Source organism: Penicillium maclennaniae (assembly GCF_028827695.1).
Source record: "Penicillium maclennaniae strain IBT 15551 chromosome Unknown utg000002l:1.0-2354659.0:1.0-2356205.0, whole genome shotgun sequence".
Classification (NCBI taxonomy): Eukaryota; Fungi; Ascomycota; class Eurotiomycetes; order Eurotiales; family Aspergillaceae; genus Penicillium; species Penicillium maclennaniae.
The window spans coordinates 1,365,563-1,381,066 of NW_026623214.1; the positions used below are offsets into that span (position 1 = coordinate 1,365,563).

The following is a 15,504-nucleotide window of genomic DNA, read 5'->3' on the forward strand; positions in this document are numbered from 1 at the left end:
GTTGAGTCGGAAAAGAGGATGGTAAAATAGTGGGTATGGTACAGAGGAACAGGGAGGGCTTATGAAAAATTAGACGGTGCTGGGTGGTTGTGTGGGCACTCATTTCTTGTTACGCTCAGCCTGGGCCTTGAGGTGCTTGGCGATGAGCTCCTTCTGCACGTGCGGGGGAGCCTTCTCGTAATGGCTGAATTCCATGGTGTATTCGCCCTTGCCCTGGGTGGCGGCACGGAGGTTGGAGCTAAAGCCGAACATGCCGTTCAGACTGCAGTCGGCGTAGATGGTGAACTCGTCGACGCCGGTCTCGGTGTCGTTGATGGTGGCTCCGCGCTTGTTCAGCAAGGCGATAACATCACCCTGGAACTCACTGGGAGCGGTGACAACGGTCTTCATCAGCGGCTCAAGCACAGATGGCTGGCTGTCCATGAAGGCCTTGCGGAAGGCTTGCTGCGTGGCGTTCTTGAAGGCCATTTCAGAAGAATCTGTCATGTGGGTCGCTCCGTCGTTGATGACCATGCGAGTTCCGAGGATCTTGTGGCCGATCAAAGGACCCTTCTCGCAGGAAAGGTTGAATCCCTTCTCGCAAGCAAAGAGGTACTTCTCGGAGATGCTGCCTCCGACAATCTGCTGCTCGAACTGGTTCTCTTCGAGGACGCCGGTGGGCTCCATGAAACCCATGACACGGGCATAGTCACCAGCACCACCAGTCTGCTTCTTGAGCAAGTGGTCGAACTTGGTATGCTGGCCGATGGTCTCACGGTAAGCGACCTGGGGCTGACCGGTCTCACACTCCACGCGGTATTCACGCTTCATGCGCTCAACGTAGATATCCAAGTGCAGTTCACCCATTCCGGAGATGATGGTTTGCTCACTCTCGTTGTCATAAGTGACACGGAAAGTGGGATCCTCGCGCTGGAAGCGGGCCATGGCCTTCGAGAAGTTGGCCGCATCCTTGGCCTGCTTGGGCTTGATAGAGAGGGAAATGACAGGCTCGGGGACGAACATGGAGGACATGCTGTAGCCGAGCTGGCCATCAGTGAAAGTATCACCGGAGGCACACTCAACACCGAACACGGCGCAAATTTCACCAGCACCGATCTCGCTGACTTCCTCCATCTCGTTGGAGTGCATACGCACGATACGGGGAATCTTGACCTTCTTGTTGTTACGGGCGTTGAACACATTCGATCCCTTGCGGAGGGTACCCTGGTAGACTCGAATGTAGGTCAACTGACCAAAGTTGGACTCCTCGAGCTTGAAAGCGAGACCGACGAAGGGAAGAGAGTTATAAGGGACAAGCTTGACAGAAGCCTCGTTGCGCTTCTGGTCAAGTGCAAGGTTCTCAACCTCGGAGGGGTTGGGAAGGAAGTCGACAACACCGTCCAGCATAGGCTGAACGGACTTGTTGGCCAAAGCTGAGCCCATGAAGACAGGAGTGAACTTCAGCCCAATGGTAGCGCGGCGGATGGCAGCGCGCAACTGGTCCTCAGTGGGTTCAACCTCGTCCAAGAACATCTCAGCCATCTGATCGTCAACATCGGCGACGGTCTCAATGAGCATAGCCCGGCGCTCCTCGGCGAGCTGCTTCACCTTCTCGGGGATCTCAGTGATCTTAAGCTCCTCGCCACTCTCGCCAACGTTGTAGATAGCCTTCATGGTGATGAGGTCGACAACGCCCTCAAACTCGTCCTCGGCACCGATGGGAACCTGGACAGCGGCGGCAGGCATCTTGAGCTTGGTATTGATCTGCTCAATTGCCTTGAAGGGGTTGGCACCCATACGATCCATCTTATTGACGAAAGAGAGACGAGGAACGTTGTAACGACGCATCTGACGGTCCACAGTGATGGTCTGGGACTGGACACCTGACACGGCACACAGAATCATGACGGCACCATCCAGAACGCGCAGCGCTCTCTCGACCTCAATGGTGAAGTCAATGTGACCAGGTGTATCGATCAAGTTGACGTGGTACTTCTGATCAACGCCGTCCTTATCCTTCTTGACCCAGTCACAGAAGGTAGCAGCGGACTGAATGGTGATACCCTTCTCACGCTCCAGATCCATGGAGTCCATCTTGGCACCAACACCATCACGACCGCGGACGTCGTGGATGGCCTTGATACGACCGGTGTAGAATAGGACACGCTCGGTAGCGGTGGTCTTACCACTGTCGATGTGGGCAGCGATACCGATATTGCGGACCTTGTCGAGACGAGCAGCCTCCACGGGGTCGAGGTTGTCGATGATGGCGGCTTGCGAAAGGGCATCCGGGCTGGCGGCGGCGGCCTCAAGACTATTGAGCAATATGTTAGACACGGAGAGAACCATATTGCTAGGAAGCACTTACACTGCAGATGCAGCAGTAGAGGCATTGCGGCGCTGGTCCCACTGCTTCAGAATCGACTGATAAGCCGGCGCGACACCGGAAGACCGCAAAGCGGCCGTGGAGACGCATCGCGAAGTCAAGAAACCCTGGGGCTGGAAACGAGCGGATCTGGCCAAGCCAGATACTGCACGGTAATTCACCCGTGCAAGAGAAAGAGACCTCATATCGCCGGTCTGTTCCTATGGAGTCGAGACTGGACGAAAGCGCGCATGTTTTTTCGCGGAAAAAAAGTTCGGGGAAGCCAGGAACGCGTCACGTGAGATCCGGCCTCTCATGATGGACCCATTACATCCGGCCTTGGACTGGCTTTTACTGGGTACTTCTGGCTTGCTTGTGTACAGACATTTTGCGTAGACTGTTCTGAGCATACAATACTGACCTTGAGCGTGCTACCCAGGAATTGTACGGTACACACACGAAGTATGAAGATCATTGAGTTGAATTTCAACATAAACCGATATCCCGGTTCAAGACTAATGTACAAGATAAAACCCAAGCGCCGCTGTATCCCAAAAAAGTGTTGTGGGGGTAGAAAGACGTATGCAAGAACATGCCACAATTGAAGATTCGAGACGAAACCGATGCACCCAGCCTGTCTGCAGATGTATTCTACACTATTTCCCTTGTCGTTGCTTGTGCTTGGGGTTCTTGGAACTGCAAAGAAAGATTGAGTCAGTGGGACTGTCATGTATCAATGACGATGTAGGAAGTCTTGGACTCACCAGATAATGTAAACGCGGTTCTTGCGTCGGACAGGCTAGAAATCTAGTTAGCATCCATACCGCTAAATCCCTGCTCTCTGAAACAAGCAGTGCCATGTCGATCAATGAGGATCATACCTTGCAGCCATCACACAGACGCTTGACCGAAGAGCGAGTCTTCATCCCCCGAACCTGCTCGAGATGCCGAGCAGAGCCGATGGTGCCAGCAACAGCATTGCTGCCTTGTGTCTGAGAAGTGCGCAGCCTCGTGAGACTGTTTCGGATCATATGCGAGAAAGGACGAAGCGAAGCAGCGCCGGGGATGCTGCGGCGAGAGACGGAGGGGAGGAGTTGGCGGAGAGGCCATTGGGGCTCCGAGGACGGAGCGAAGGGAAAACATGGTCGCGGCCGAATAAATGTCCTGACAACGGTGGAATTGAGGTGCGGTGCCACACGTTGCAAGTAGTCCGAGGACAGGAAATTGGCAATGTTGGCTGGCGTAGCTGTTTCGCTCCGCGGGTTCTCGTTTGTCGCGGAAGATTTGCCCGGAATTTTGGTTTTGCCGATGATCCGCCTCCGCTCTGGGTACGAAGTAGCGTGAACTCGCCTTCAATGATTTTCAAATTTATATGATGCACATAGGGACAGTATGTAGCATGCTTTAGAGTAAAAATGATATGTGAATGGTATTGATATTTAAGAAAAAAAAGAGCCAATTCCACCGGACTCTTTTATCATACAGGAGAAACAACCTCCCAGTCTATAGTTGGGACCAAACGCCGAACGGGAATGAAAGCACGGATGGGTTTTGTACTTTTGAGCCGCTAAAAAAAAAAGAATATCATAAACCGTTTTCCTCCCGTGTCGACACTCACGAGCGGAGGAAGGTCTTATAGGTGGGTGAGTCGGTGTGCTCGCTGAAGGGATATCCCAAATCGTAAAGGAAGGACTCGAGATCATCTTTCTCTGCAGACGGGCACTGGATACCAGCAAGAACCTTGCCGACATCGCCGCCGTAGTTGCGGTAGTGGAACAAAGAAATATTCTGATTAGGGCGGAGGGTGGTGAGGAATTTGGCCAGGGCGCCTGGTCGCTCAGGGAACTCGAACATGAAGAGGCGCTCGTCAGTAACATCACAGCGGCCGCCCACAAGGAAGCGAAGATGCCGCTTAGCCAGCTCGTCATCGCTAAGGTCCCGGGTGCTCATACCATCCTTCTCCAACTCCGCCATGATCTTGGCCAAGTCATCGCGGCCGGTAATGGCGGAGAGTTGGATTCCCATCAGCACATCGGCGTAGTCCTCCTGGGCGTAACGATAGCTGAAGGCTGTGACAGCGTGAGGCAGGATGACCTCAATGAGCTTGGCGAAGGCACCGGGCTTCTCGGGGATCTTAACGCTCAACAAAGCTTCCTTCTTTTCGCCGAGAGCGGCACGTTCGGCCACAAAGCGAAGACGGTCGAAGTCCATGTTGGCCCCGGAGGTGATGGCAATCAGTTCACGGTTAACGTCAGGGCTGGGATTCTTGGCAATGTATTTCTTCAGACCGGCAAGACCAAGAGCACCAGCAGGCTCGACAACGGAGCGGGTATCCTCGAATGCATCCTTGATGGCCGCACAGATCTCATCGGTGGAAACCTGGATGACCTCGTCGATCACATCACGGGCAACACGGTAGGGTTCCTCACCCACAGACTTGACGGCAGCACCATCGGCGAAGAGGCCAACTTCGTTCAAGAAAACGCGGGAACCAGCATCCATTGACTGGGCCATGGCATTGGCCTCGTAGGCCTCCACGCCAATGACCTTGACTTGAGGAGCAATGCGTTTCAGGTACACACCAATACCAGCAATCAGACCACCGCCACCAACACCACAGAAGACGGCTTCCAGCTTATCAAGGTTGGCCTGGCGCAACAACTCCATACCAATGGTACCCTGACCAGCAATAACGTACGGATCATCGAATGGTGGAATGTTAGTCAGACCATGCTGCTTCTCCAACCGGTGTGCCTCGTCCTTAGCGGCATCGAAATCCTGTCCGTGGAGGACTACACTCCCCCCAGACGGGCAACATTCAGGTGCTTGATGGCGGGGGTACCGGATGGCATCACAATCGTGGCGGGAATCTTCAGCTTGCGAGCAGAATAAGCAACTCCCTGTGCATGATTTCCGGCAGAGCAAGCGATGACACCCTTCCACCGCTGCTCCGGGTTCAGGTGAGCCATCTTATTGTATGCGCCACGAAGCTTGAAGCTGAAGACAGGCAGGAGATCCTCTCGCTTAAGCAAAACTCGGCTCTCCAGACGGTTACTCAAGTTCACGGCATGGTGAAGGGGAGTTTCCTCAAGGACATCATAGACGCGGGATGTCAAGATCAATCGCAGATACTACACATTCCAGATCGCACGTCAGCATCGGACCAATCTGCACGACGGGGCTGATCGATCTCACATCAGGATATCCGTTTGGGAGTAGAAAGGCGTCTGGGATGCCCCAGTTCACAGGCAGGCCTTGTTCGTTGCGCTCTCCGGGGGGGAGTTGGGGTCGCGGCATATTCGGTCAAAGCTAGACCACTCATCTTCGGCAGGATGGGCATCGCCACACCAATGGTGGTGCCATTGGCGGCAGGCTCTTCAGACATGGTAACTCTAGAGAAACGGACCCAAATGACTCTGTTAGCAGAGGTTCAGGGGTTCAGGCGGAAAGATTTCAAAGCTGACGGGAAACCTTTAGGCCAAGATCCTTTTAGGCCCTGCTTATGACTCTTTTTTCCTGGATGCGGGACCGTGATCGGAGTACCTTATGTCATCAACCCTGGTTCCTAGCCCTAACGGCTGAATGAAGGTATAGATTGGCAGGAAGGGTGGAATTTATTTATTTCATTCGAGTTAATCTAAACTGTAGCACCTTGCAAATGATCATGGTAGCTCCAGATGTCATCTATGCCTCGTAACCTTGGGGGGGCAAGTGGCCGATAAGCGGGCGGATAAAGATGGCGGTGAAGCCCACTTGGGATTGCGTGCTTTCCGTTTGCTATGGAGACGAACTGAAGCTCCAAAATTGATTTATAGTCACGGTTTGATATCATACGTGATTCCTATAGCTTTCAATATCACAATCGTATGGACGTTTCAATCATGGCTCTGAGTCCTGAAATATTAATGATGCCTGTGAGTCGTCACCTACCTATACCGCGTCAACCAAGCGCGCCCGCATCGCCGATAATTCTATCATCAATCCACGAGTAGATTAAACTGATGAAAAAGACGCCAGATCTAACTTTAATATATAGAGATAGATGTAGTCTGTTAGTCGAGCTCGGGCCAAACTTCACAAAGTCACGGTGAAGGTGCATGACCCGCCGAGAAAATCTCCCTAGACAGGTCTCGACGTCATGTCCTAGCATCTCTCGCGTGCCGTCGACCACCATCCATCATCCCTAATCGAAAGGGCACCTACCACGCGTCAATCGAGCTCTGAAAGTCAGGGTCTTGTTAGTGCTAGATCCCAAACTCATCGTACCACTCTCTCCGAATTTTCCGAGCGCGACCGACCCACGCGCAACCACCGCAAGTCCAGGCCCAAGCTATACAACTACCCATCAAAATGAGTCGCGAGCCTCTCCCGTCATCTATGGATGACAACCTCGGTAATCCGTAAGTTCGAGCTTGCCTCGATTCTCACATGCCACGCGCCGACGGCACTCGAGAGGCACAAAGTCACAACTCGAATAAGACCATCTGCTAACCCCTGCTCTAATCAGGGTCTTCCGCGAGGAATCCGGTCTCCAGAAATTCACCAGACGCCTCAAGGAGGAGCCGCTGATCCCACTAGGTATGTCGTTTAAGCCCAGCATACAGAGCCCCATTGCCAAACTCGAGGGACTAATTCAATGCCACAGGATGTGCCGCAACATGCTACGCCCTTTACCGCGCCTACCGCTCCATGAGGGCCGGCGACTCGAACGAAATGAATCGCATGTTCCGCGCCCGTATCTACGCCCAAGCATTTACACTAGTCTCGCTCGTGGTAGGCGGCATGTATTTCAAGACTGAGCGCCAGCAACGCCGGGAGTTCGAAAAGGCAGTAGAAGAGCGGAAGTCACAGGAAAAGCGCGACGCGTGGCTGCGTGAGCTGGAGATCCGTGACAAGGAGGACCGCGAGTGGCGAGAGCGTCATGCTAGCATTGAAGCGGCGGCGAAGGAGGCTGGTAAAAGGCCATCGGAGCCTGATGCGGCCCGGTCTTCGATTGAGCCTGCGGACGAGAAGTCGATTGGTGTTCTTGATGCTGTCAAGGCTCTTCTGGGTCGCCACTAGAAGATTTCAGGATGCGTTCGAGGCTAAGCCGACACGTGTAAAATATAATGGTTGTACTTGTATATAGTTGCCGAATCTCCATTATGCTTACTTTCGTTTTCATGATCTTGTTCTTCCAGGTGGAAGGTGGGTGCCAGGGAGGGATGAGTCACATTGATTGTACATCTGCGCTGACTAGGGCAGTGGCTTGTTTTTCGGGGCTTTCGCAAAGTATGCCACACGTTTTACCCGTGTTGATCTCGATGATCATGAACTCTCAGGGCCAAGGGTATGGACAGACGTGACTTGGGAGTGATGACTCGACTACATAAACTCCATTTTGCCGCGTAGTAAAGAGGCCTGGACTCCATTCTCTAGCGTTGGAAGACATCAAGACACCAGGAACAGACCCGTACAGTCAGGGTCAACGGAGAGTCCGTTGAAGGATCGACCGTTGATGTTACCGGTTCCGCGCTGCCTCGGATTCATGTGAGATCGACACTACGACATCAGAAGCTGAACAAACTTTTCCCGCCTTGCAAAAGGTACAGTTCCCAAAAATGAGGCAAATTCCAAGCCTAGAGGCCTATGCAGGCTTCCTTCCCTGTGTCTGATCGGAATGAGGTCAATTGGAAATATGTCTGGGCCTGGGGTAAACAAAAAAAAAAACCTGGGGAAAAAAGAAACTAAACCCTATGTCCAGAATATCGGCGAGCCGAGGTGGGAATACGCCCCAGGAAATCGCAATCACTACCGCTTTAAATCATCTTATCCACTAGAGCTTCTTTGTGCATGGCCAATAGACTAATAGACCCCTGGTGGGATTTCGTGATCCACCCTGTTCGTCCGGGTGGTTTCCGTGACCATCGACGACTCCTGCAGGGCCTTCCGACTCTAGGAACCAGGGCATGACGTCCTGCCATCAGTTAGGGCCGAGGCCTGATGATTTCTTCTCCTGAACTTTGATTTCTACTAGTGTATATAACATGCTGGACACCCCGTGAAGCTAGACTGGATCTGCTTTCCTCCGTCACATGCGCCTATACATAGGGAATTAAAGACGCCATTTCCTGTCCAACACTTTCGCAGACAGAAAAGTACCAGCCGTATCATTCCAAATTCACTGCAATAATGTTGTCTTGGGTGTATCCTCTGCGACTCGTCCAGGCCCTGTTCGCCTTGGCTACTATTGGCCTGACTGCATTTGGTACGTCGCATCTTGACGCCCCCTTTGCGATTTATACTGATAACAACTATAGTCATTGCCACCCTCTACGACAAATGGTCGTTCTCTAACACCATCTACTTTGTCCTTTTCAACGGCTGCTGGACTCTTGTTGTTGCAGTCCCTTATCTGGGACTCGCTCCTCTGTGGATCCCTCGCTTGTCGCACGAACTCGTGATCCCCGGAGTTGAAATCATTACCTCCTGCCTCTGGCTCGCTGGTTGGATTGCTCTGGCAGCTCAGATCCCTGGTCCCAGCTCCTGTAACTACCCTAGCTGTCATGGCCTCCAGGCTCTCATCGTTGTGGGTGCTGTTGAGTGGTGAGTCGCTATTCTACAAGAGTGAACGATCTAGTACTAATTGCTCAACTACAGGGCTCTGTTCCTCTTTACAAATGTCTTCGCCATTATGGATATCGTGAATTCGAAGCGTAACACTCGTGACCGCGAGGTTCGCCGCAGTGCGGCTCAGAGCCAGGCTACGAGTGAGGCTGCCAGTGAAGTCGCAGAGGTCAACGGCCCTCAGCATGTCTAGAGCAACCAGTCTATCCTACGTGTCAACCTGTTTTTGTTTGGAAAAAAAACTTAATCATAATACCCTTGGGCGCTTGGAGACTAAGACGATTACACGATTACATGGGTGGATCTACGGGGACCAGTTGACGATCTCGTGCGTGGATCTTGATGACCAGCACATCTGCGTGATGATTTGTTGTATATTTCACTTACATATAATACGATCATGGCACTGTCCTAATGACTGACATCAATGACCCCGCAACTTATGCCGTGTTTATGAAGTTTGGACATCAATCAAGATCTACCAGAATTGATCATGATCATCGAGGAGCTCTTCAAATCCCCATTGCTTTACCTCGACTTGCTTCATCTCTTTCTGCTGTGGTTATCTCCTTGGGCCTGGGTTGGGCTTTTGTTTTGTGTTGGAGAATGAAGATGGAGAAAAACCTAGCATGACTCGATGCTTCGGCTTTTGATCCCTTATCATACAAAGCAGACCCATGTAGTCGGTTTTCTCAATATGTCAAGTCATGGCCTTCATCCCAACTTAATTCATGCAAAATTGTTCTATGAACTCGACATGCCAGTATCAGTCCATTGAACGCGATCTCATCCGTCCATACGGGAGATGTTAGCGTCGACTGTATTGTTTGTCATCAACCAAAGGCTATTCTGGCCAAGATGCTTTTATCTCGCCCATTCCGCGTACTGGGTCTTCAAGGTGGTCCAAGCGGAGATATCCCCACGCCCATGAAACTGAACGACTGCCATGTTCGCTCAAGTGGGATCAACTAATACTCGTTCCTAGAAACTACATATTATTTGTGGATGACTCTCCATCCTCTTCGAGAAGCTCGGCGTATCATGCATCGGACAAATATGGTCAGGACAATGTCAGGACTGTGTAGAGCTCTTGACTACCAACACCAATGCAGACATCAACAGCTGCGCCCCGTAAATTCAAACGGTCAGTAATCCCCAACATTCCCTACAACAAGCTGCGTTCCAGATGCAATTCTCTATGTATCTATGACGTCAAAAAGATCATTCTCTCTGGGGTCAGTCCGATCAGAGAAACGTCAACGCTTCCCACAAGTGGGACGCAGTGACCCACACCAGTTTGCGCCTTGACTCGATTTCGACATTGACTAAGGTCCGGGGTCCGGATCTTGATTGCCTTCAATCCCACATGGGGGTGGTCCTCGCCTAAATCCCAAGGCTCCATCAAGCTAAGCCCCTTTCGCCCGGGAAAACGTTCAGTCAATCGGATGGAGACAACCGTTACGGGGCTCGTGAGCGGCTAGCCACCAAGGAAAGATTATCAGCCGGATATAGATATCCGCGAACATCAGGTCATCGAAATGATTTCAGGGTTTTAAGTTCTCCAGTAAAAGTCAATGGCATGATCGGCTTAGTTCGCGGTAGGAATTTCAATTGGACACTCGTTCGTAATATGTCATTCATTTATTCATTCGTTTCAATCCACTGGGTAGTACCCCGGTCCTTTCTTTCAATGTTGAGCGTAAAAAAAAGCACCATATGAAATCACAGAAGGCAAGCGTGCCGGGTTCAATCCCAAGGTATCAATCAGGCCATAAGTTCAATTCCAAGAAAATGCCTTTGCAAATATAGCAAGTCCAAACAAACGAAAAACCGAAATAATAGAAAGACCCAAGAAAAAGGGGACGAGACAAAATTGGTATCAAGCAATCAGTGCGTTAAATCCATACCATCAATTTGTGGCGTAAGTTGTGTCGAGCCGCCCGACGCCTCGTGGTATCCAAGGACTTCGGCGTACATGATAGTCTTCCAGACATCAGCTGGCAGGTTCGCTTCGCTAAATGACCAGTCGAACGTCTCCGTAGAGACAGGCTCGTCATTTGGATCATGATATGGTGCGAGATAATGCGATTCGAGACCCTCTGCAGCAGAACAACGCTGGTCGGGATCTATTTGGAGAAGTTTGTCTAACAAAGCGATAGCTGGTAACAGTTAGTCTCTGGAAAAAAGTCCCTGCTCAGCAATTGAAGACTTACCCTTCGCGTTAGTCCCAGGGATGAGCTTCGACAAGGGCTTTTTGGGCCTCTGGGGAAGCGAACGAATAAATTCCAGGGTCTGCAGAAGATGAGTCAGATGAAAACACAGTAAATACAATGAGAAATGATTCCACACGAACATTTGGACTGGTCACGTTGTCCATGACACTCGCAGGCGGACTTCCGAGTAATTGCGTGATCACGCAGAACTGATCAATGTGATTTTTGCCGGGGAAAAGAGGCCGTCCGAGTATCATCTCAGCAAAGATACATCCCACGCTCCACATATCGACTTTTTCGTTATATCGTCGCCAGGTGAGCATGATTTCCGGAGCTCGGTAGTACCTCGTGGAGACGTAGCCTGTCATTTGTAATTCCTGGACACGGGCTAGGCCAAAGTCGCAGATCTTGAGATCACAATTATCATTGATTAGGATGTTGCTTGGTTTGAGGTCGCGGTGGACGATACCGGCCGAATGGACGTATTTGAGACCACGCTGGGTCTGGACTTTAGTCATAGTCTTGATGGTCTTGGAAGATGTTTAAATTGTGTGCTTACCATAATTTGGTATAGGAAGTATTGGGTGAACTGGTTGTCGACTCTTTTGGTCTTGAGGAGAGTGTGAAGGTCTGTTGCCATCAATTCGGTCACGAGGTATCTTGTCTGAGGATGAGCGGGGTTTGTTGATAAGTTTCAAGGATACCTACATGTCTTCGGATGGAGAGATAAAGATGTCGTTGAGTTGAATGAGCTGCATCGAACAATTTAGTCTTGAATCCTCGTTCTTCATGGAGAGGCTGATCGACGAACGTTATCATGCTTGAGCTGTTTCAATAATTTGATCTCACGGAACATGTGCTGAGCGACGACGCCCGACTGGAATGGTTCGGCAAGCTTCTTCACGGCAACGGTTCGGTTCGAAATTTGGTCTTTGGCCGAGCTAAAAAGAAAGAAAGAATACTTTTATCAGCTTCTGCCTTATTCCGGGAGAGTAGTAGGGATATCATACCACACAAGGCCTGATACGCCGACCCCGATGGGCTCGAGCTGGCTATATCTACAAATTTTACAGCAAATTAGTATGAATTCTATGCATATTTTTCTTGAGGTCTGTTCAATATGAACCTTGAAGTGGTTTCAAAATTCACCCCCATGATGTTATTTCGGGTGAACTGGGCCATCGCTTTGCCCGGGGCCGATGATTGGCTTAAGAAATCAGACATGGTCAAGGCTATTTAGTTACTGTCGATAGCACGACCAAGATCAAAAAGCAGTAGAAGAATCAGGCCACGACGAAGATTCGGGGGTGGTGGCAATCACTTCCTTTTTTTTTTTAAAAGTATTTTGAGAATCAAAAAGCTTCAGACTAGAAGGCGGAGAATGGGATTCTGTTATAACCGAAGACCAATACAGACGACCCTCGCTAACAGCGGATCCTGTGGCGATGCAGTTCTGTTACATCAGTGGCTGGCGGGGACGAGAAAGCCCAGGAGATGTTATTCGCAAGATTCGGTAGATACCTTTGATCCTCCCGGCGTTGCGTATCTGCCCCACTGACCTTCGGTATTTGACAGTACCATTGGTTGCTAATTTGTTCCGACCAATCTGAAAGGCTGTCCTATAGACCCCGTCTGACCCGTTTGCATGACGAGGTTATTTTTTCCAGGTTCTATGAATGGCATGCGCTTCCATATGGATCATAGCGATTTCTTGCCCGTTGCACCTGCCTTTATCAGGTCGCAAGGGGTCCTGTTCCTCCCGAGCCCGTCGCCCATCGGCCCTGTTATGCCATTGGAGGCTTCTGTGGCCTCTCTAAAATTAACGGTTCTCTGACCTCCCGTCACTACATTTGCCGTTGTCTTGCTGGTCTCATCATCACGAATTGGGATATCCCGTTGAATCGTGTCCATTGGATCTGAGATCCATTGACAGTCGAGTTCGAGCCACGGCGGTACCTTTGAAGAATCGATGACGTCACGAAAATCGAAGCTCTCATTCCATTGCGCCAAGCTAATTAGAAAATTCGTTTCCATACATGGGGTCAAAAAAAAAAAAGGCCATTATTGTTACATGCTGGGCACATCGATGAAACTTTCAAAGAGTCCATCTTGAAAGTCGGGCACGGGGTCTGCAATGGGTTGAAGTGCGCTGGACTCGACCTTGCGACTATCTCCATCCCCTTCCCCGCCGATCCGTCGGACCACGTACTGGCCGAGAAGGTGGGCGACGGGCATTTTAACGCCTCAATGTTGGCACCCAGCATATTCTGAGTCATCATCGCCAGTTGTAGATTAATTTTTTGGTCGGCACAGTCGGCGTGCTCGAACATCATGTTTTTCAACTGCCAGACTTCTTCTTTTAACACGTTGACTTGGGCTAAGAGAGTCTCGCGCTTCGCCGTTTCGACGTGCAGGATGCTTTGAATCTGTTCGTGTTCCTTCTTCTTCTTCTTGCGGCACTTGTTGGCAGCGATGCGGTTTCGTTCGAGGTGTCTTGCCCGTTCGGGACTGACATTGTCGCGCGAGACGTAGGCCCTGGAAGATCGGCGGGGCTTTCGGGTGGAGCTCGCGTGAGCTTCGGAGTCTTCGGCTGTGTGTAAATCTTGTTCGGTGCGTTCTTGTTGTTCGCGTAGACTTTGAATCAGCGAGTCCTTGCTATCTTGTGGTATGTTCAACGGATTGAGCCAGAGTTGTGATGGCTCGTCGAGTGTGGGAAGACCATTTAAGGTGTTTGAGAATACATTGTTGGCGGATGGTTGAAGTAGGGTGGTCATGATGAAAGGGGGTTCGGATGAGGCTAGCAATAGGCAAAAGACGTTCAATTCATGCACAAGGGTATTAATAGTTAAGAAAAAAAAATGATAGGGACCCAAGGAAACCCTCAGACGTGGAAAAATAGCGTCAAACTCAAGGGGGAGATCAAACAGGGCCTTAAATACGATCGGGGGTCCAAGTCAAGAACCATTAAATTCCTAAACCAGCACGTAACCGGATTCTGATGCCCTCCGGGACCTGGCAACGAACCCGGGGAGTTCCCGCCAATATCCTTGCTTTGCTCGACCAAGTCTATTAAGACGAAACGGGACCATCAGGGTGAGCTGACACCGCACATCCACGGACAGGACAAGCTCGAGCCAGGGAATGTCCAGCTCGGACTAATCTTCTCTATTAAGGTCTCGTTTCAGGCCCAACCTTGCGGAGACGTGTTCTCCGGGAGCATTCCTGCTGGAAGCTCCCACACCGAGGTGGAGCTATGGGAAGGGTGGATGACGAAGATTACAGGTGGCGAACTGCGGGTTTGGAATACATATCATCCCAGGACATGGGATTTGCAAAGGCAAGGTCTAGAACGAGCAAGATCAGTGTGGCTTTCGTCTTGGTTTTTTGGGGCGGGGAAAGTGTGATGTCATAGCACGAGACACCGCTAATATCAGAATGTTGCATCGTCCTCCAATAGGTCACGGCGGGATGCATCATCCGTTGTGTTTTTTTTGCTTCTCATTTCCACTGGTACTTTGAACCCCGAGACGACGAGGCTTGCCCGCGGCTCATGGCTCGCGGGGCTTGCCTGGGACTTTTGAAAAATCTAGAACCTCGAGAAACATGTGACTGTCAATGCGAATTCAATAAAATTCTATGTACAATAGACCACAGAGGGGAACCGGGGGGGGGGGAGTGACCACGGCTCACAAGGACGATGAAGCAGCCTGCTCGTCGATGTATCGCCTCATGGTCTCGAACTCGGATTTCCCAGTCTATATCAAATGTTAGCTATACCCTCTTTACAAGTCATCATCCATAACACGAGATCTTGATAGAAATGTCTTACCGAAAGCAAGTATCGAATATGTGCCTGCACAGAATGTTCAGTTAGCTCTCATGACAACTCCGTGGGTCATGAACATAATGCACGACTCACCAAGTCTGTAACCTCCCGATGTCGTTCAAACTCCTGTCGAGCATAGTCGTGGAGCTCAGTCCGTGTAGCAGATGGAGGGATTTCTGCGTTTATTCATATAAGTCATCCTTTTGGTGGCGAATTGGGAGGACACGAAAGGGAGGAATTCGTACTGTTCAATGCTCGCACGACCTCTCGCCAAAAGGCCAGGACACGTCCTCGTTGAATGAACTGCCTTCAATGTCAGCTTCAGCTACATCGATACACGAGTTAATGGGAGAAAGCCTCTCCCGTAGCTTACTGACATGGTCTAAACTGATCGCCGGCTTTTTCAGCCTCGACGACCGGCCGTGAGAGATTGCAGCGAGGAAGCGGACAGAGGGGCGCATTGTGCTAGTCTATTATCATATCTGGAGAGAACGACCGTCGACGATCACAATCGG

General features: G+C 50.8%; 7 protein-coding genes across 7 annotated transcripts; 2 read left to right on the top strand and 5 right to left on the bottom strand.

The window, feature by feature from the left end:
* Nucleotides 1-99: 99 nt before the first annotated feature.
* On the bottom strand, nt 100-2,550 carry N7477_001740 (elongation factor G; the record flags this gene model as incomplete). The annotated part of the gene is made up of 2 exons (XM_056963403.1): nt 100-2,293; nt 2,348-2,550. 2 exons carry the CDS (start codon nt 2,548-2,550, stop codon nt 100-102), a joined length of 2,397 nt encoding a protein of 798 aa, XP_056826322.1.
* A 1,408-nt stretch (nt 2,551-3,958) lies between these two features.
* Nucleotides 3,959-5,729, bottom strand: N7477_001741 (threonine dehydratase, biosynthetic; the record flags this gene model as incomplete). Its single annotated transcript, XM_056963404.1, has 4 exons — nt 3,959-5,122; nt 5,143-5,475; nt 5,540-5,613; nt 5,660-5,729. 4 exons carry the CDS (start codon nt 5,727-5,729, stop codon nt 3,959-3,961), a joined length of 1,641 nt encoding a protein of 546 aa, XP_056826323.1.
* Nucleotides 5,730-6,694: 965 nt separating this feature from the next.
* Nucleotides 6,695-7,405, top strand: rcf1 (respiratory supercomplex assembly factor RCF1; the record flags this gene model as incomplete). Its single annotated transcript, XM_056963405.1, has 3 exons — nt 6,695-6,744; nt 6,852-6,922; nt 6,990-7,405. The coding sequence occupies 3 exons, from the start codon at nt 6,695-6,697 to the stop codon at nt 7,403-7,405; spliced, it is 537 nt and encodes a 178-aa protein (XP_056826324.1).
* A 1,110-nt stretch (nt 7,406-8,515) lies between these two features.
* N7477_001743 (MARVEL domain-containing protein) lies at nt 8,516-9,143 on the top strand (the record flags this gene model as incomplete). Its single annotated transcript, XM_056963406.1, has 3 exons — nt 8,516-8,591; nt 8,644-8,929; nt 8,984-9,143. The coding sequence occupies 3 exons, from the start codon at nt 8,516-8,518 to the stop codon at nt 9,141-9,143; spliced, it is 522 nt and encodes a 173-aa protein (XP_056826325.1).
* A 1,694-nt stretch (nt 9,144-10,837) lies between these two features.
* N7477_001744 (uncharacterized protein) lies at nt 10,838-12,345 on the bottom strand (the record flags this gene model as incomplete). Its single annotated transcript, XM_056963407.1, has 8 exons — nt 10,838-11,109; nt 11,164-11,242; nt 11,304-11,666; nt 11,723-11,822; nt 11,872-11,915; nt 11,975-12,104; nt 12,174-12,221; nt 12,290-12,345. The coding sequence occupies 8 exons, from the start codon at nt 12,343-12,345 to the stop codon at nt 10,838-10,840; spliced, it is 1,092 nt and encodes a 363-aa protein (XP_056826326.1).
* An 885-nt stretch (nt 12,346-13,230) lies between these two features.
* On the bottom strand, nt 13,231-13,937 carry N7477_001745 (bZIP transcription factor; the record flags this gene model as incomplete). Its single annotated transcript, XM_056963408.1, has 2 exons — nt 13,231-13,292; nt 13,373-13,937. 2 exons carry the CDS (start codon nt 13,935-13,937, stop codon nt 13,231-13,233), a joined length of 627 nt encoding a protein of 208 aa, XP_056826327.1.
* A 912-nt stretch (nt 13,938-14,849) lies between these two features.
* On the bottom strand, nt 14,850-15,450 carry N7477_001746 (LYR motif-containing protein 2; the record flags this gene model as incomplete). Its single annotated transcript, XM_056963409.1, has 5 exons — nt 14,850-14,918; nt 14,993-15,016; nt 15,083-15,165; nt 15,235-15,292; nt 15,367-15,450. The coding sequence occupies 5 exons, from the start codon at nt 15,448-15,450 to the stop codon at nt 14,850-14,852; spliced, it is 318 nt and encodes a 105-aa protein (XP_056826328.1).
* Between the last annotated feature and the right edge of the window lie 54 nt (nt 15,451-15,504).